This window comes from Corvus moneduloides, chromosome 10 (assembly GCF_009650955.1).
Source record: "Corvus moneduloides isolate bCorMon1 chromosome 10, bCorMon1.pri, whole genome shotgun sequence".
NCBI lineage: Eukaryota > Metazoa > Chordata > Aves > Passeriformes > Corvidae > Corvus > Corvus moneduloides.
The window spans coordinates 21,716,649-21,736,849 of NC_045485.1; the positions used below are offsets into that span (position 1 = coordinate 21,716,649).

The following is a 20,201-nucleotide window of genomic DNA, read 5'->3' on the forward strand; positions in this document are numbered from 1 at the left end:
TTGGCCCCAATTCTGGAGCTCCAAAATGAAATCTGTTTGGATGTGAAGGTTTACAGGGGAGAAGAGCTTTCTCACATTTTTGAAACTCCCCATCTGTTTATAGTGCTTCATTAATTGAAACCCAAAAAATAAAAGAGTGTGACAGCTCTGTCAAATTTTTGAATCACGTAAGTTGTGAATTCTTGCACTCATCCCAGAAGAATCTGAACCATACAGGAGTCACAACGTCCCAAAATACTAAAATCCACCTCTCTCTACTGTTGTTTCCCATAATGCAGATAATCACACGGATATGATGGAAGTAGATGGAGATGTCGAAATCCCTCCCAACAAGGCAGTGGTGCTGCGTGGCCACGAATCTGAAGTGTTCATCTGTGCCTGGAATCCCGTTAGTGACCTTTTGGCCTCAGGGTATGTGCACTGACCACGTGTGTATGGAATTATCTGTGCTGGGGGCACACTGCTGTGTGGGGAGGGCAGCAGGCTCAGGGAACACCTACCCCAAACATCAAATGCCGTGGTGTTTGTTCTTTAGAGAATAGTGCTTTAAAATGGAATTTATTATTATTATTATTATTATTATCATCATCATCGCTATTGTTATTAAAAATAATTTCAATTAATATATAATGAATATGGAATTAATATCTAGTATAATATTAAATATAATTATACTGTATTGAATATAAAAATATATGATTTATATATAATTTGTATCATATATTGTATAGCACATATAGTATATTGCTATATTACATATTGCTATGTTACATGCTGTATGTAATATAAATAACTATATATAACTCTAAATATATAACTGAATATGGTCTGTAATGTATTATTATGCATACTATATATTATTAATATATTGTATATTGCACACTGCATATTCTATAATAACCCAGGCTATCATTACAACGATATCTATGAATACATACACGAAATAAACAGCATTGCCCATGTTTAAATGGCAGCATCTCTCTCCCCACTGGCTGTTCTGCAGATCTGGCGATTCGACAGCGCGGATATGGAACCTCAGTGAGAACAGCACGAGCGGCTCCACGCAGCTGGTGCTGCGGCACTGCATCCGGGAAGGGGGGCAGGATGTACCCAGCAACAAGGACGTGACATCGCTGGATTGGAACGTGAGTACAAACGGCGGCGCTCAAAATGCTTCCAGGAAAATCGTGCCTACAGCACCTCCTGGTCCAATCCTAAGTGACAGCAGCGGGGTCCTCTGTGGCAGCACCAGAAATGTTTCTTCACTTTGAGCAGTGTAGTAACTTCTTCTGTTGTACTTCAGGAACTTCTTTTTAATAAGCTGCCATCAATGAAATAAATATCGTAAATCCCTCGCAGATTTGTTCTTCCTCAAATTTGCTTTGTGCTCTTTAGCTTTGAATTATGCAGTAAAAATAAATAAATAACCTTTTTGCTGACAGAGTGAAGGTACACTTCTAGCAACTGGGTCTTATGATGGCTTTGCAAGGATATGGACTAAAGATGGTAAGCAAAATACTTTTTAATTTACAATATATTTTCCTATATTGTGGCTCACAGCATAGTTTTTTATTTTTTAATGTATTCATATCAATATAAATTTTCAGGTAATCTTGCCAGCACCTTAGGGCAACATAAAGGTCCTATATTTGCGTTAAAATGGAACAAGAAAGGAAACTTCATTTTAAGTGCAGGAGTGGACAAGGTGAGATAATCTTTGGTAAAATTAAAATTCTTTCCTTCACGGTTATAATCTAACTGTAAGCAAAATAGCAAAACTATGCAAAGTAAGTAAATGAAACTAAAGGCATGGGATGTAGATATGTGCTTACAAAGATCTTGTTATGCTTAGCTATGTTTCCTTAGGTTTTATAGTAGTTTATTGAGATATTATAATTTCTTAGATTTCAGTGTCTGTGGATCTCTTTCCATATAGATTAGCCTGAGTTGGAAAGTAAGTGCATTGAAACCAGAAACATTCAATTTATTGTAAAACCAAACCATGTAAAATCCAGTGGACACTTCATGCAAAGCCTCAGGAAAAAGAAAATTGTACTAGAGGAATAGGTTCAGGCTGAGTTGGATATCAGTCAAACCTGAAAATGCTTAAAAAGATTAGAGCTGGAATATACAGAGAATTGATATATGTGACTGGGGAGGTGCCAGTGGTGTAATGCCATGGAGCTCATTGTTTGACTGTTTTATTTTACATCTCTAAACAAATTAGGCTCACAAGGTCTTTCAGTTCAGAGCTGCTGTTAGTGTGAGAGGTTTTATGAATGGTAGGAAGGGCACAGAGTGATGAGAAATGGACTTAAAGTGAATTCAAAGAATCAAATAGACTATTGCAAGAGTAAAGAGAGTTGATTTTTTCCTCTGTAACTGATTCAAGGTGCAGAAGTTGGCACAGGTTTTCTCTTAGTGAGAGTGGCAAACTGTAACCTCATTACAACCACTTAAAATTGGCAGTGTCACTGCAAAGTAGTAAATTCTCTCCATTATTTGTTTTTTTGTTTTTTTTTTTCCCTGCATGCATTTACCTGGTTTGCTTTAGTAGCCAGCTTTATAAACGCTTGTGCTGGCACAAGGGAAGGAAAATTTTATGTCTCAGAGCATGGAAAGGATGTGTTTACTCTTTTGGCAGCTGTGATGGTTATGCCAGTTTTTAAATATTTGTGGAGGTACAGCTTTCATTTGCAGGAAAATAATTAAGGAAGAAATAGAAGCCTCATTTCAGTCAATAAAACTTCTTAGACAAACTGAGATTATGCTTTGAAAAATATTCTGCATTAGCAGAGAGAATGACTCAAACCTTAGGCTCCTTTTCCATAATTAATTTATATGGTCAGTTCATGCTTCCATTGGCATCAAAATTTTCATTGATCATTGAGGTAGGCCAGGGACTCTGGCATATAATATAATGATCATAAAATACTAATTTTGTCATGTAAGATTTCTTTAACCAGAAGGTTTTCAAAGTATTGGCAGAGAACAACTTAGAATGAAATTACACCCTTAAATCTTTCAGTATGTGACTAATTGTTAATAACATCTCCTTAGGGACACGTGAGTAGCTGATATTACAATTTGAATATACAAGTATTTGAAATTAAAATAGGCACGTGGAATGGATTACAAGAATATAAATAGGACTAAGGGGATAAAACTGGTTAAAAACCCACAAATTCCTTCCTCCCTCCAGACCCCAAAATTTTGTGACTAAACACCTTTCTAATGCAATCTTAAGTGTTCTACTGTTGTCCGTACATCTATTACTATTTCTTTTAGTACTGGGTAAAACTCTAGAAATGTATAATCAAGAGCAGATTTGGGTGATGGGGAGCAGGGTAGGTATTCTCATACTTGAGAGTGGTGGTAGTTGTGGGGAAATTAGCAATTTGTACAAATTTGTTCAATGTTTATTTATTTGTTTAACACAGACCACAATTATTTGGGATGCCCACACTGGCGAAGCCAAGCAGCAGTTTCCTTTTCATTCTGGTAAGTCTTGATTTTATCATTCAGGCTTGTCATCTGAAAAGACAAAAAGGTGTTATTTTTAAAAATAAATTTAAAAATCTGATGTTTATTCTGCTTATTTGCATCATTTTAAAATCTTACAGGTAGTCCTGGGTTACTGACTCCTGTATTTGAATTTTGAGAATGTAAACAAAGCTAGATTTGTTCTGATTTTATAACTTGCAGTTTTACTGCAGTTCTATGAAAGTCATAAGAGATAAATAATCCAAGTATTTCTGACTTTCTGTAGTATGGTGGCTGACAAATCAAGTGGGTGGGCCACAAGGGATTTGTGTTTATCACCTAAGGACCACATTTGCCATCCTCCTGGTGCGGTAATCCCACCCCACGTCCCATTGTTCTGCTGTCCCCAGCTTGTTTGGCCAAACCAGCTGAAAGCTGTTCCCTGGCCAGCTGGGGTGGGAGTGCAGGAGGTCAGACAAATTGCTTTGTGGGCTGCATGCTGAGCAATCCTGCCAGAATCAGCTGGAAAACAGAATGGAGAGGATGACAGACGTGTCATTGAAGGGCCTTTAAGAAACGTGTCTTGTTCCCACTTTTTATTCCGCTCATGCCACATTTCCAGTGCCATGACAGCAGTCAAAAACATCAACTCAGCATTTACTCCAAGCAGTTGTCTGTGCAATTTGCCGTAAACAGCTGTCTTGATCAGATGGAATATGTTGCCCGTGATTAAGTTTCAAGTTACCACACCTTACAATGCTGGAATTAAGAAAGGAATAAATCCTTACCTTTCCATGGCTGCCATCCCTGAGCACGAGCAGCAGTTGTTGGTGGAGATGAGCTCACGCATGATGATGTGTGAAGTTGTGGGAACCTGTTCCTTGTGCTGACTCCTGAGATTTGTTTGTAGATGGCTTAAGTACAGCTTGATGTCCTGCTGCACTGTCTTCTGTATAACTTTGATTTCAAATATGTTCCATATTATGATGACTTACATTAAATTTGTTCCATTTTGCGTAAGACTTGTTTGGGCTGCATTTCTTCCTGTTCACAGTGTTTATCTTGAGAACTAACTGCTGTAAAATTAATGATTGTTTCCTGTTGGCTTTTGTTCCAGGGTGGTACATGCTAAATTTGCACATCAAATTCCTGCAGAATGCATACTGTAGCTTTAAATATCTTCCTTTTTCTTTTAGCACCAGCATTAGATGTTGATTGGCAGAGTAACAACACATTTGCCTCTTGCAGTACAGACATGTGTATTCACGTTTGTAAACTAGGACAAGATAGGCCCATCAAAACCTTCCAGGGTCACACGGTAAGTACTGCAAAAAGGGGGTTGCTCTATGATATTTTTATTGGTGAGAGTTTGGGGGCTCAGTAAATTTACCAGTACCCAGCACTTGTATAATGGTTGATTGTTGGCTACAGGCAGTAGATGCACACATAGGTAGTTGTGGTTAAGGTTTTATGGTAATCACAGTCTCTGTGATTATCAGGACGATTCTCAGCCCCGTGTGCAGCTTGTTTTACCAGTGTCAGGATGCAAAAGTGAGCTTTAGAAGAAGAAACATGGTAACTTCAAGACTTTCCCACATGGTGTACAAGTATGCATGGGGAATGTAATAAATGGATAGCAAAAAGCTGTTGTTATTGAAGGCCAAGCTATGAATAAAAATTAAGTGCTAAAATCCTGACAATTATGCAAATGCTCATAACTGCTGTCCAGCTTCATCTTTTGTAAGCTGTCATTTGTAATGGAAGGGAAGACTCCAACTTACTCTCATTGTTCACTTTTAGAATGAAGTAAATGCAATCAAATGGGATCCAACTGGCAATCTGCTGGCATCCTGCTCTGATGACATGACTCTAAAGGTAATGGGAGTTCTGAGGCTGGTGCTTGTCTTTGTAGGACTCTGGAATGCACACCATGGAATGGACAATCCAGCAGTATCACTGTACTTGCCGTGTGGTCCAATATTTGCTCTTTTTTAATATAACAAGGTTAGGCAATCCTAGAAATCCTTGTTAATCAGAGCCAAGCTTTGGTCCAGAGAACTTGTTACAGGCTGCCAGCCTGAAACTTGGAGCATGATTTATTAGGTGCTTTTAGCTGTTTACAGAATCAGGTCATTAATCATTAAGCTCTCACGCCCGATGGTTGCTTTTGGTTAAAACAAAAAGTTGGAATGCATGTCATGTAACACATACAAGAATGGGTGACTTGCTCCTTTCCTGGTTTTATTCTGCTTTCCCCTTCTTTCTAGTTCAAATCTTTGGCATGTTTTTTCTTCAGAGGCTGTGCACACTCTTGGATTTTTCCAGTTCATCAGGAGTCATTCTGCAATTTTCAGTCACACCTACACTTGTCCTCCAAATGATTCACAGCTACATTTCTTGTAGAACAGGGGCAAACTTGTGAGTGCAGAGGACACTGCAACTTACACACGTGACTTCAGGGCACACGAAGATCCTTACAAACCTGCCACCAGCAGAAATGAGGCTGTTCATGCCTGACAGACCTGTGCTGCTTCCATGGTACAGATGCTTTCTGTGACTCCTGCACTGCTTTACATTCCCTGGGAGCTTTAGCACTGTGCTTGGTAGAGTCTCAGGACACGTTTTTTACATTGACAGCACTGTCCTGCTAGTAGCCCTTGGGACAGTTAGTTCTATCCAGCTCACTGTTACTTAATCAGGAATGGCTGAATGAGCAGCCACATATCCCTTGTACTGGCACACGGTCAGGCTCTGGCAAGGGAAGTCACCTTATCTAAATACAAACACTTAAGCATTAAGCCTCCTATCTAGAGGTGGATGTCTAGACATCTCCAGTCAGCACTGCTGAAGAGCAAGTTATCCTTTCCTAAGTTAAGTGTCTTAAGTCAAGTGTGTAAGTAAACCCCTGAGAGCATCAGTTGTTCTCCCTTGGCAGTGGATGGAGTCAAAATAGCCAGCTTAAGCCAGGTATTTAATACTTAAAGCAGCTGAAACTCCAGGGTGACGAATTCCAGTCTAGAGCTCGAGCTGTTGCTGCTGCCTCTCCATGAGTAGAGGTGATAACTGGGAATGTGTCAGCATTTGTGGGATTCAGGCATTAACTTCTTGGCAGCTGTTTCGAATTGAGCCCAGGCTGCAAAGAATGTTATAGTTTTGCTCAGGATTAGCTCAAACACCAAGTGGTGGGGGATGAGTCTACACATCACTAATCACTTGTGGATCCCTTACTTTTCAATGGCAGAGGGAATAAATACCAGGTTTGGAAGCACATGGAAGGGCTTAGTGATTTATTTACTTGGTTAGTTTCTATCTACAACTTGATGTTCTCTAGGGCAGCTGATACAGACTTTCATCCATGCTGGTTTTGGGATGAGAAGCTAGATTTTGATCCCATCAGTTTAAACTGGAAATACAATTTCAGTTCTGTCTGCACATTGAAAATCAATTTCCGCTTCAGCAAAGCAGCAGTTCTGAAAAGCACCATTTATTTAAACATGTACCTCAATTGCATCTTAAATACAGTTGGGCTTAAGCATGTTCCTGGTAGCTTTTTCTAACAAAAAGTGATCTAAAAGCATTACTGAAACAGATACTATTTAAAAAACCATTCTGATGGTTATTTTCCATATCCAGTTTCACATGTAGAAAAAGGTATAAAAGCCTTCCAAAATCCCTTCTGTAGGAACAATGTAGACTCTTAATAGAATAAAGTTATTTTGTTTGTTGAGCATGGTCATACAGGAGTTGGAGTCCTCTAATGACCTCTGTGAAGTACTGAACACTGAAATCTGGCAATGCAAATGCTAATAAGTCAGGAAAATGCCATAGTGGTATTTGCATCTCTGGATTTGTATGGAAACAGAAAATTTCTCTACTATCCCTTTATTTCACTCAGTCTGTGTAGCAAGAAGTTCATTTAAAAATAGGACCGTGATATTTTATCAACTCAGACATGAGCATTTACATATTGCTCTTCTCATTTCAGCATCTGCTCTCATCCCTGCACTTCTCAAGGGGTTTGCAGTTAACTCAGGCAGATTCATTTCTATAGGCAGCACCTTTATTACTCATTAACCTCTCTGGGAACTTATAACCCAAAGAATGAAAGGTCCTGGAATAATACTTGGCATCATTACTCTAGAAACCTAGCAATCATAGCAAATGTTTTGAGTGGCCTAAAAGGTAACAGCGTGCAAATGATACAGAAGAACCATGTCAAATGTATTTTAGTACAATATTGTGCTAAATTATTTGTGTTTTCTTCCCTTTTTATCGTAGATCTGGAGTATGAAACAAGACAGTTGTGTCCATGATTTACAAGCACACAACAAAGAAATTTATACTATCAAATGGAGTCCTACAGGACCAGGAACAAATAATCCAAATGCCAATCTTATGTTAGCAAGGTACTATTTAATCCTAGTTTTAAATGCTTGTTAAACATTATTTTTACTTCACTCTATAAATGTAAGTTCACAGAATGTTTTGAGGCACGTAGGATACTTTATCATATTTTGTTTGTATTAGCATCAAAGATATGTTGAATTGAGATGTAATTAATCTCTGGTTTTTTCCTTGACAGTGCATCCTTTGATTCTACTGTTAGGTTATGGGATGTAGACAGAGGAATTTGTATTCATACTCTGACAAAACATCAAGAACCTGTGTACAGTGTAGCTTTCAGTCCTGATGGCAGGTACCTGGCCAGTGGCTCCTTTGATAAATGTGTACACATCTGGAATACACAGGTATAGCTCTTCTCTCTGTTGAGAAGTTTGTGTTTTGGTCTTTTCCATCCTTCCAACCTTTGTTTTTCCATCATACTTCAGCCACAAAGAGCTTTGTCATTCCTAACACACTTGTTTTCTCTTTGTTCTAAGATTATTTCCTTTAATGGATGTACATTTAATTTCTCACTTTGAATGCTTGCCTATGGTAAAGTAGTACTTGTTTTTACATTGTCTTAGCAAAAAAACCACAAACAAACCAAAAAGACCCAACCAAAAACTCACCGACAAAACCCCACATTCAGCAAGGTTTCTCCAAGAACATATTTCATCCAAAAATAGTATTTGTTAACTCTGAACTTTAAATTCCTGATAAAACAGGGGTTTTTGTGAAAAATGATGACTCTGTAGACATACTAATCTGATTGGCTGTTCCACTGAATTTCACTGACAAACAAGAGAATATAGTTGAGGAAAGAGAATGATGACAAAGTGTTTCTATGTAACTTTCTCAAAAAGGACGCTATTACTTGTTTTATATTTCTGGCAAAAAACCAAGGGCTTGTTATGTTTGAAAGTCTAAAGATGTTGTCAGGCATGATGCAGTCTCTGGCTACTGGGAATTGGGTATTAATTTCTGAAAGGCTCATTTTAGTAATTGGAAGTAGTCGTGACCATCCCCAGTTTTGCCTATCAAACACAGGAGCTCAAGGTGCAGTGGTTATGTCACATTCTTTGACAAGGTGCTGAGACTGTCCACAAGTCTCTCCCTGGACCACTTTCCTCTGAGAATTTCAGCTTTTGAAAGCAGTGGGGAATTTTTACATGTACAAATTGTGCTTGTTCATTTTGATTTTGTTGTATTAATTACTTGGCTTGTCCCTTTTTTAGACAGGTGCCCTAGTTCACAGTTATCGGGGAACAGGAGGGATTTTTGAGGTTTGCTGGAATGCAGCAGGAGACAAAGTTGGAGCAAGTGCTTCAGATGGTTCAGTAAGTGTTGCTTGATTTGGTTGATGTTCTAATAACAAACATCTTCTGGTAATCTTTTAACCAAAAATGGAGACAAAATTTCCTTCTCTAGCTGAAGGTTGAATACAGCCAGCTCACCTGTAGGTTTCCACCTGTAACCATGCTGTGATATTCTAAGGAGAATATCTTTATTCCAGTTTAAGGCATCACTGTTCTAAACCCCCCGAAAACCTCAGAAGGTGGAAATAACTCCAGTTTATGTTTTCTGTTCCTGCTGGGGTTTACTGTGTCAGTGTGTTCAGTGTGGCTGGTCTGGAAACAAATTTGTTTTTCTTTCTCTGCCCTTTTCAAGTGAAAAAGCTCAGTGTAGGTGATATTATTATAATGCATGACAGGAATTAAATACCTTCTGCATTGCATTCAACAGCGAAACAAAGTGCAGATTTCTAAATGCTTGTAATTAAAAAGTTCCTAGAAATGTCAGCAGCTATATATAGGTACCAGTCTGCTTACTTTGCTTAGAAAAAGCAGGGAATAAAATCATGTTTAACTAATCATGAATGCCCCCACTGTCATTTCACTGCAGGGTGTTGGAGCATCACCTTCTGGCTGCTCTGACACTGTCCTGCAGAGAGCTGCAGTGGGATGGGAATGTGCAGGGTCTTCAGAAGGAAGCACAGCCCTGGGGTTTCTGCTTGCCTCTCTCTTGCCATTGTTTGCAAAGAAAGGAGAGGAGAGCCTAAGGAAAAGCAAAATTAAAACAAAATAAGGCTGATAAGGGAATTGTTTTGAAGTGCTCCAGCTTCCTTTAACAAACATCAGCAAAAAGCAATCCTGGCAGCTTAGTAGTGCAGAGTCTCAGGTGGTATTTTAACACAGGTGCCAAAGCATTTCCTTCCTGAATGCTCCATGCTGGTAAGTAAGGTTGTTTTGTTAGAGTTCAAAGCACAAAATAGGAAGTTCTGGATTTTAAGAAGCCTAAATTCTAGAGAATTAATTTTGATTGGTCTTTCATATCATTTTAGTCCTGTAACTATAGGCAATATCATAAAAGGAAAAAAACTCAAGGCATATCCTAAGTAGAAAATTAATTATCATTCCCCCCAGATGACCCTTTTTTATACATGCTGTGTGACCTTTCCAGTCCTCCAATTAATTTAGCCCAACAGGCTGATTGTACTTGGAATAGATTTGTTTTCATTTAGTTTCTGATATTTAAAAAAATGCTGGGCTTAATTTGTTCTATATTATTTGCTACCAAAAACCCTTCTCATCCACTCTGTTTTAAATGTGCTTGCAGCTGGTATTATCTTGTGTGTGGTTATATTTTACTAATAGACTTCTACATCTGACAGACCCAAAAGCACTACTCAGTGGAGATTTTGGGAAGACTAAAACTCGAATTTGTACACCATTAACTGTTTTCCTCATCCATTTTAGTACTTGTCCACGTATTTTAATTTCATTTTATATTTTTACAAACTAGACTTGAGTAAGTTCTCAGCCTCACAGTATTAAATAACAGGCAAACAGCTTACATAAAATGTTGTTGCTGTTCTGATAGCAGTTCAGGAGGCAGCAGTGCCCTTAGCACTGGAGCTGGCTGGGGGCTCATTTAGAGCTCATTTGGTCATTTTGATATTATTTAACCACTGTTAATAGATATAAGGTTAAGCTTACACAATCCATGTTGTAGGTTTTGCTCTGATACTTCACACAGAGTTGTAAAACCATGTGGTCTTGTGCAGCTGCTCTATCTGTGTCTCTCTCTTTGCAGGTTTGTGTATTAGACCTCCGGAAATAGCGCTCTTAGTTGGAAGCCATGGACCGACTATGAATGTGTACATAGCCAAAATGACTGTCCCTGACCCATGTACTGCTATAGTCCCAATCGAACCATGGCCAGTCCACTACAGCCAAATGTAAAAGAAATATATACATATACTGTATATAAAAAAAAAAGGAGAAAAAAAAAAAGGAAAAAAAAAAAATTACACCCTGAAGAGGATGACAGAGTTTTGTCACAGCTTGTGAATCCTGTTCACCAAGTGCTGGAATCTGCTGTGCCCCAAAATAACATTTAAAGGTTTTGGATATGAAAACCAGAAGAGAGCAAGAGAGAGAGAGAAATATACCATATACAAGAGCAGACCCATATACATACCAAATTCAGAAGATACTAATGGCAGCCTTCATTACCCCTTCCCCCATGAAATCCATTCTCACGTGGATTGTGGGGTATTTTTGTTTTCCTTCTCAGTAGTTGAGCAGTTTGTGTGTAAAGAGAAAATGGACTTACAGAAATCTGCAGCAGTAGTTTTTTCTTTGCTTTTAAACATTGGGTTTTCTGTTTTGTTTTGGTTAAGTTTACGAATGCATGAAGTAAGGGAGTGAATTAGTTTCTTGTTTATATTTTTTTCACCTTGGGAAAAAAAAAAAAAAGGCGTTTCTTTGAAACATGTTTTGATGCATTCTTTGAAGAGGTAGTTTGAACCTGATAACATTTGGTACATTTTGTGGCTCCCAGAGCACAATTTCTTTGAACAGAGGGAGGGTGGAAAAGGGATTAGGGAGAGAGAAGAAAAAAAAAAAAATCCTTCTTTGCGGCGTGATATTTCACATCCTTCTCATCTACAAAGTATGATGGAAATGGGTATAATGCTATATTTGATTTTCTGGTGACATGGCTGAAATGCAGTAATTTCTTATTTGGGACATAATTCTGCCAAACTTAAAAACAGAAGGGCACAAAAACACAGGAGAAAAAAAAACCAGGGATGCAAAAAAAAAAAAAAAAAAAGGAAAAAAAAGTGGAAAAATGCATCTTCTGTTGTTTTAAAACCATAGCTAAAATATGGTTAAATTGTGCACTATTGTGAAAAGGAGCAAAGTATAGCTGGGGGATTTTGTTTAAGAGGTTAAGATCTTTCTGGACAAGGGTTCATGCCACAGCTTCTTTGAGAGTTGCCCATCATTATTTGTAGGAGCTTAGATGTATAATTGTAACCAAACTCCAGTATTAAAAGTATTTCATGTAATTTTTCTTTATTAAAATAAAATCTTTGGCATATATTTGATAACACTGCCATTAAGAGGCAAAATGTTTACTACCTTAGATTTAAAAAAAAAAACTTAAACAGAGGACTTGCTTCAAGTTTATTTTAATAGCAGTGATTCAGCTTATTTAAGAGATGAATACTTGCACTAATTCCCCTGCTGCTCCAGTCCTGCAGTTTATTGTATCTTGTGACTACATTTTTTTCCAAATATAGGGTAGATGTAAGCTGCTATTTTTTTAATAATCACTACTATATAGTGTCTTTTACTCTGTTTACAATATCAAGTATTTTTCTTACAATGACAGATGTATATGGCAAACCTTTTTCTGCTCATGTGATTAAAAGTATACTAATAGTGATTTTATTTGTAAATGATAGCATGAGGTTGTGTTTATGTGTATGTGTAGTCGAAAAGGTTGCATCATGTCTTGCATAAGATTCCAAGAGTGTAAATTTATAGAAAGAGAGGTTGTCAAATTTATGTCACAGACATTTTACTTAAGGAATGGTTTATATTACAGAGCTTTGCAAAGTTATCAGTTTTATAACACTATTTCAATCACAATTAATTTTGTGGCTTATGATTGTTAGTCTCTAACCTATTTTTTTATTCGTTTGGGTTTTTTTTTCCCCCCCTCCAAGTTAAGTATAAATTCATCTAATTGAGATAATGCAGCTTTGACATTTTAACCATTGTTCTTTAGGCATCAATTTCTGCTATTTCCATGAAATAAACATGACTTGAAGCAAGTCTGAGTTTGGCTAAGGTAGGGTAGCAATTTGCCAGTGGTAAAGACAAGTCAACAATACATTGTTTATATATACCCCAGGATTATACTGCTATCATACACAGTGTTTAAAACCAACACCAAGTCATATCCATAAAGACAGTTATCCATGGTGGTTCTGTGCCAGCTATTTTTAGGGTTTTGGAACATATTGCAAATGTTTAGAGCAATTACCCTATGAGTTACAATATGTAGGAAACCTAATATATTGAGTGTCTGGCACTTGAAATATTGCTTTTATTGCTGGAGGTCCATGACTGTGGCTGACCTCTGTCATTTAATGAAAAAAAATAAAAATAAAAAAAAAATTCTGTGCAATAATTTTAAACTGTGCTCCCAGGAATAGACACAAATGTTTTGAGTATGTTTAAGCTGCATTTTTTGTTTAGCAATGCATTTGTCAATTGCACTGAATTTAAATCTGAAAGTCAGAAGTGATTCTTGATAGTACTTTTGTATTTTAATATGGACAGTTTATTCATTTTCATAAAAGTTATTGGATGATTCTTTCAGCCAATCTAAACAATTGTGGTGGAATTCTGTGACATAGCTGCAAAATCACACAGCCATGTTTTAGGGTATTGCCATTTTCCTCTTTCTCAATCATCAGCTGTTTTGGTTGTAATTCTAGTTGCTTCAGCATAGCATCACACACTCAGAAATAGAGAACACCAGAGCTTCAGTGTGTCCAGGCCAGGGCTGTCAGGTGCTGGCTCCGGCAGGAACGTCGGCTCCGTTGGCTCGAGCGCTCCGGCTGCGCGGGCGGAGCCCCTGCCTGGCGAGGGCCAGCAGTGCCCGCTGCCACGGGGCCAGGCCAGCGGCCCCGAGCCGAGGTGTGGCCGTAGCTGTCCTGCTGTCCTGCCTCGCATGCCACAGTGCTGCTCCTGCTCCCGCCGCCCCGCACGCCCGGAGCCGCCGCTGGCCGGGTGCGCCGGGTTCTGCCATCCTGCCAACCGAAACCGAGACAAAACCACCACAGAACCGTGACGTTAATTACTGTCTTTTATAGCACAAAGGCCTCGTGTTCCAGGGTGAGGTGGACTGTCCAAATTGGTCCTTTCAAAGGGGAAGCCATATGGCAGCAAGGCCCTGACTTTGTGTAGCATGTACATACATGCTCAGTCTTACAGATGGAGTCATTCCTATTTTTATCAGCTCAACGCAGTAACAGGCAAATATCCAAACAGAGGATAAAAGGAAGGGCAAAAGCTGGGCTCAGAATTAATGATGGGGTAAGAAATGAACTGCTCTTGAGTTCGCTGTCTTTCTGTGCGTCCATCTCAGAATCCCGTTTCTCATTTTTGCATGACCAGATCCAGGTTTCTGTAGAGTTCGTCTTTTTCTATTTTTACTTTACCTTTTTCTGCATTTTTAAATTGATGTAAAGATTCCCAACCAGTGGGCTTTTTAGTGTAGTTAAGAGAATATCTAGGTCTTCATAAAAGCTTTTTTAGACTCTTTGTAATGTTGATAAACTGAGTTTATTCTGGGACTACCATTGTGCAGGGTTATTTAGCATGTCTACTAGATGATTGGAAATCTTATATGAAACACTAAAAGTGCCTCTTTTTTTGGGTTGGGTGGAGGGGAGGTAGTAGTTACCAGAGTCAGAACGACATGGCATTTTGAAGCATGTTTCTTGATTTTGTGACACTTTAATGCATCTTGAGAGAAAGGCCAAAGATTTCTACCAATTTTAATTGATTTTCATTTTAAAAAGCACTCCTTTTTCCTTACACTGCTTACCTCATGCTAGGGCGTCTGGTGGGGCGTTGTACCTTGGGAATGTCCTTTGTGTTTAGGGAGAACAGTGGGTGGCACGGGGTGGCCATGCCGGTTTGCCAGCAGAGTGGCCTCAGCCGGTGACACGTTTAACTCTGCTGAGGGAAGGAGTTTCATTACCGCTGCAAACTGGGGGGGTTCAGCCTGTAGATACAAGGTTGTCCGGTTTTGTCTGTTTAGTAAGAGAGGAGCCTTGGGACCTGATTCTTCCAGTCTTTACTTCACCAGAAATCCCTTTGTCTGTCACTTCATGAGGAACCCCGAGCGCTGGAGGTGCCAGGGCCGTGCCGTAGCCCCAGTGTGGGTAAAACGAGCCACATCCCCCTCAAGCCGAGGGTCCCTCGGTGTCCACGGGGTTTTACCAGAGCAGGGCCTGCCGGATTTAGCCCAGTGTTCCTTTTTGGAACGAGCGGGATAGCTCCTCCCTTCCCAAAGCCCCGTAGAGCCAGCCCCCAGTGGGATCACTTCCACACTCTCCAGACGCCTGAAGAAAGCAGAAGCAACATTGTGGCATGTTAGAAGCAAATATGGCTTCGGGAGACAGCAGTAAATCTCCATCAAGATCCCTGACATTTTCCGTAGGGAGAGAGACATGGAGCAGTCCTCACTTCTCCCTCTAGAGAAAGCTCTGAAATACCACGAGCTGTGAAAGTGTGACTGTCTTCACTGTCAGTCTGGTGGGAGGCAGACAAACCAGGAAAATCTGCCTTTTCGAGTGGATTGCAGATTTAGTGTTAATAGTGCTTCAGATCAGTAGTTTTGAGTACATAATTCGCTTTCTCTGCCTTTAAGTTTGAAGCTTGACAATAACTTGAGGCATGTTTTGGTTTTGTTTTGTTTGTTTTTTTATTTTTAAATAATCATTCATTTTTACTTCATAATGTTTTTTGACATTTGTGGGTAAATACAAGAAAACAGTCTGCATGTTGTTGCTAGTCCAGTGTACTTTGCAATCTTGTCCTCAACAGACTGCAGTGTGCAGAACAGTAATTCTAGAATACAGAAGTAATTTTCTCTCTCTCCTGACATTGACATTGTAGTTGTTATGGTTTCATTTGGAGTTACAAATCCTTTGGGTCTAATTCTGTGAGCCTACCTATAGCACTGGATTAAAATGTCTGCATCATTTCTTCAGTTATCCAGTTAAACTACAACTGTTGTAAAAGTGTAAACCAGCCCATGACAGTTTTTTGTACTTGTTTAAAGGACTTTTATTGTTCAGTTTTCATGATTATTGTCTAAAGAAGACTGATATAGATGTTCTATACTGTCCTGGACCATGTTAATTACACTTTATGATGTATTTTGGTTCTACATCACAATGATTTGTCCCCAAGGCCCTTATATCCCTTCTAGGCACATTTTCTGTTGCAGTTTCCCTTTGCATTGTATTGCTTTGACAACTGTAATTTGAATCAGATCTGAAAGAGGTCCAGAATAAAATATATTTTGATATTACCTTGGCTGAATGTTATATAACCAGTACTTTTAAATGTTTGGGATGGAAGATTTGCAGATCATTAGGCTGGGGAAGTGACAGACTAAAACACTATTTTTAATATTTAGTTTGGCACATTTTCAGGTAAGACAAGGTGCAAACAGCAGCAGGAGGTAATTCACTGTGTGGCTGTAGGATCTTTGTGAGCACACAGTAGATCCTGTGACGGTGACACCATCCCCTGCCACCATGTTCTGCTGTTCCATTTAGGGAAACTGATTTATTTTGTGTTTCACATGCTCCATCTTCCCCTCCCCCCTACACCTGTGGAACAGAAGCAGAGTCCAGTGGTGCTCACAGCTGCACCCCAGCTGTGTGGAAGGTTCTGGAGGTGTGGGAGCAGCTCCTTCGTGGTGATGGAATCTCACGTCGGGGAGATCTGGTGTTACAGAGCAATTCAATTTGGTTGTGCAGAGCAATGTTGTTTGTGTTACTGTATTTCAGATGTGTGAAACCATTTAGATTCCCATGTGAGATAGCATACATCCATCGTACATATAATGATGTTTTAATTCATTCAGAATTGTGGGTCATGTCATAATCCAGGTGAGGGAACCTGGACAGTTTATTTTCAATGTGTCCAGAACTTTATGGTGAAATTGCTGCTTTTTCTTGTAGATTACTGATTTACTCTATATTCAAAAGTAGTAGCTTTCTTAGTAATGCTATCAAAATCAGTTGATCTTAATTTTTTGAAACTTGCTGTTGAAAAGTGCCTGTAATGAATTGAAAAGAGAGGAAGGACTCTGTTTTACAAGTGTAAAACCAGTCTTGACTTCCCTTTACCTGGAGTCCAAGTGCACTGCAAGATTTCTGCATCACCTGGATTTTGAGGCAGCAATATTGGAGCAGTTTCATGGTTCTGAGAGACTGTGAATTGATGTTTCAGTGCAAATGCAGGAACCACGAAGCAGTGTTGTTATGTACATGTTGCTCTCACGTGGTAGTGATGCCCAGATCCATCCTGTGAAGAGGAGACAACATTCCAGGTGGGTGCCTTATGCCACTGCTTCCCAAATCTTCCCTTTGGACTTCAGTTACAGTCTGGTTCTTATAACTCTGCAGGAACTAGTGATCTCAGGTATTCATAAAGTCCATGTTCCCTACCTCCTAGGGAAATTATTTAATGGAAGTTGAAGCAATATCTTCTGTTTGCTGATGTCAGCACAGGGCAGATGTAATGGAATAATAATTTAGGAGGAATTTATTGATGATTCTGTGGAGAATGATGATGCCCCAGTTAGTGTTTTGTCCTTAAGGAAAGCGGACCCAGGAGTTCTGCAGTGCAGGGGCTTTCCTGTTTATCTGACTAACTAAAAATTGGTGCCATAAAAGCTCGGTGAAGAATTAACAAAGACAGAGGTTTTCTTAATAGATGTAACGTGAAAATGTTCTGCTTCTAGATTAATTCTTCAGTTACCAGGTCAAGATTTTGGACTCAAAAAAATGTCAAGATGTCTCAATAGAGGTTGAGTACTTTCAGTAGACTATTTTCTTTTTTTCCACAGAGTTTTTCTGACTTGTTCTAGATGCTGAGTGCCCTGATTTTAACCTTGAGAATGCTGTATTTTGAGCTTTCTGAGTTACACGTTCTTGAACATTTCAAGACTTCACTGGATTGGTGACAGCTCAGATTGAGTGTTTTGCCTTCCCAATTAGAGAATCAAAGGGCTCAGCTCACAGTGATGCTGAGGGGAAATTCCCAATTACTTCAGTGCAAGCAGACCTAGGGCAGCACTTCTGAAAAGAAATGGTGGATGAAGGATTTTTTATTCTGACATATCACAAATCCATCCATTAAAGATCAAGTTTCCTGTGCCACTATGCTGAAGTGCTCACACCACAAACCTAAGGCACCCTTTGCTATTTGCATGTTGTCTTAGCCTTGATGGAAACCATGAAATCTGCAGGCTCCATTTAGTTTAATTTGTACCTTTGTCCTTGCTTCAAATGTTTTAAGCTGACAAGAATATCTGAGGTGTGGGGTCTGCCTTTAATAAATGCCAGGCAGAGGGGCAGAGGTGGGGTTAAGTCTTGTGGACATGGCTGGGGGCTCTCCAAAGCTGCATTGGGTCTCCACAGCCTCTTTCTTGCTCAGGGAGTGGTGCTGCTGCATCATTTGCAGTTGCAGAAGCCACTTGGAGCACAGTGTCTGCTGGCTGTTACACTTGGGCTGCACTGGGGCTCTCTGCTTTATAAATATGGAAAAAGACCTTTGTTTTATGATACAATAACCATGTATTCATAATACTTGGGAGCCACAGTAATTTTGACATATATCCCTTAATTTCTCATAAGTGATTAGTTTTAAAGGTAGCAAATGTCCACCACAGGGGAATTGTGAAGAATTGCACTTACTTAGTTTACTTCTTAAATAGTTACTTGAAAGTTTTGCAGTTCTTTCACTTTCTATTGCCACAGCCCATCTGTCTTCAGTTTGCTTGAACACTGCAGCAAAGTCAGGTGCTGATTAGGTGGATGGGAACAAACTGCTTTCTAGCAGTGAGTAATTTGAAGCCAGGAGGCAATTCCCAAGGCACAGAAGTAGGAGTTTGTGTAGTTCGTTGCAATTGTGTTGTTTACCATCTCATGCTCAAATTGGCAAAACTTGCTGTGTGTGCTGAATTAAATATTCTATTATTTTATTCTATTTATTTCTATTCAGTTCCTGCAGCTAATTCTATGGGAAAATCATTCAATATAGTTTTCATAGGGAATAAATTATAACTTTGCCCTGCATGTTGCTCCGGCAGGGAATTCTCCAATACTTCTTGGAAATGTCAACTGTATAGAGGTTTAGTCTGGTGCTGTTGCCTGGACAATGAGTGATCCTCCAATTTTGGGCTTTAGGTATATAATTTTTTATCTTGAGCATTCAAGAGTGAAATACTTGTTGACACATTTATTTATTTATCTCCTGGCTTATTACTGTTTGCTTGTCTGGGTGGATAAATCAACTCAGTGTTTCCATCAAATGCTTTTCTAGTTGCAGGTAAATTGTGCCTCTGAATTGCACAAGAAATAAGACACAATAAGGATAAGAAATCTGTGCCCATAATGCTCTGTTAGTATGAAATCAGCACATTGTGACTTTCTTTGTCATTTGTTTTTACATGGATACAGGAATTCCAAGAGTTCTGTCTCTCTAGCTCTTCAGCCATTTTATTCCACTTTCTCTAGTAGGAGTTGTAAATAAGCAGAATAAAGGGGAATACTTTTGCTTTTGGAGGTCCTGTTTGAAAACAATGGGAGTCACCAAGTGATGAGGAAGGTGAGGGGAAATGTCTGAGGTTGTAGGTGTGGAAGAGGCCTTGGCAGTCAGGGAGCTGCACGTGTCTGGTCCTGCCTGGCTGCTCTCCAAGGTTCTCCTGTTGAAATACTGCAATAACCTTAATGGTGAAGCACTTTCTAATCTGAATCTTCTTTGCAGTTAAAAACTTAGCATTTTGTCCACCCTGAATGTGGGGGGAAGGAAAAAGCTGTTTATTGTTCACAGCAGCCTTTTACGTCTTTGAAATCTGCTGTGTCGTTTCTTCCTTAAGCTGAACTGTCCTCAGAGTGTCTTAATCAATTCATCAGCACCAGCTGCTCTCCTTGACAAACAATCTAATGAATACTGAAATAAGAATCTTGTTTATAAGAAAAATGGTCTCTGAAACAACTTGGGGAGAAACTGAAAACAAAATAAGTTTTCTGGTTTTGCAGTTCTGCTATAATAACTATGAGCAGTGGCTCAATAATTTATAGGTTTTTGCATTGCTGATGTCCCAGCAAGGACCCACTGGTTCTTGGAAGTTTTACATAAACACCTTTTCTCCCTTCTGCAACCTTTGTGTTGCTCCCCTTTCCCCATTTTCAGCCCATGACAGGTTTCTGTCCAAGGCTGCCTAGC

At 39.2% G+C, this 20,201-nt stretch overlaps 1 protein-coding gene across 5 annotated transcripts in view; it reads left to right on the top strand.

The window, feature by feature from the left end:
* TBL1XR1 (TBL1X receptor 1) overlaps window positions 1-16,269 on the top strand; it is a 109,736-nt gene extending 93,467 nt beyond the window's left edge. For 3 of the 5 annotated variants that reach the window (XM_032119189.1, XM_032119191.1, XM_032119190.1), the window contains 11 exons: window positions 261-411; window positions 1,004-1,145; window positions 1,443-1,506; window positions 1,608-1,705; window positions 3,441-3,501; window positions 4,680-4,801; window positions 5,284-5,358; window positions 7,762-7,889; window positions 8,066-8,231; window positions 9,102-9,203; window positions 10,960-16,269. In XM_032119189.1, coding sequence (XP_031975080.1) covers window positions 261-411; window positions 1,004-1,145; window positions 1,443-1,506; window positions 1,608-1,705; window positions 3,441-3,501; window positions 4,680-4,801; window positions 5,284-5,358; window positions 7,762-7,889; window positions 8,066-8,231; window positions 9,102-9,203; window positions 10,960-10,986 — 1,136 coding nt within the window. In that variant the 3' untranslated portion in view covers window positions 10,987-16,269. The remainder of the gene's footprint in view (window positions 1-260; window positions 412-1,003; window positions 1,146-1,442; window positions 1,507-1,607; window positions 1,706-3,440; window positions 3,502-4,679; window positions 4,802-5,283; window positions 5,359-7,761; window positions 7,890-8,065; window positions 8,232-9,101; window positions 9,204-10,959) is intronic. The other 2 variants (XM_032119192.1, XM_032119193.1) reach the window with 2 other exon arrangements.
* The last annotated feature ends 3,932 nt before the right edge of the window (window positions 16,270-20,201 follow it).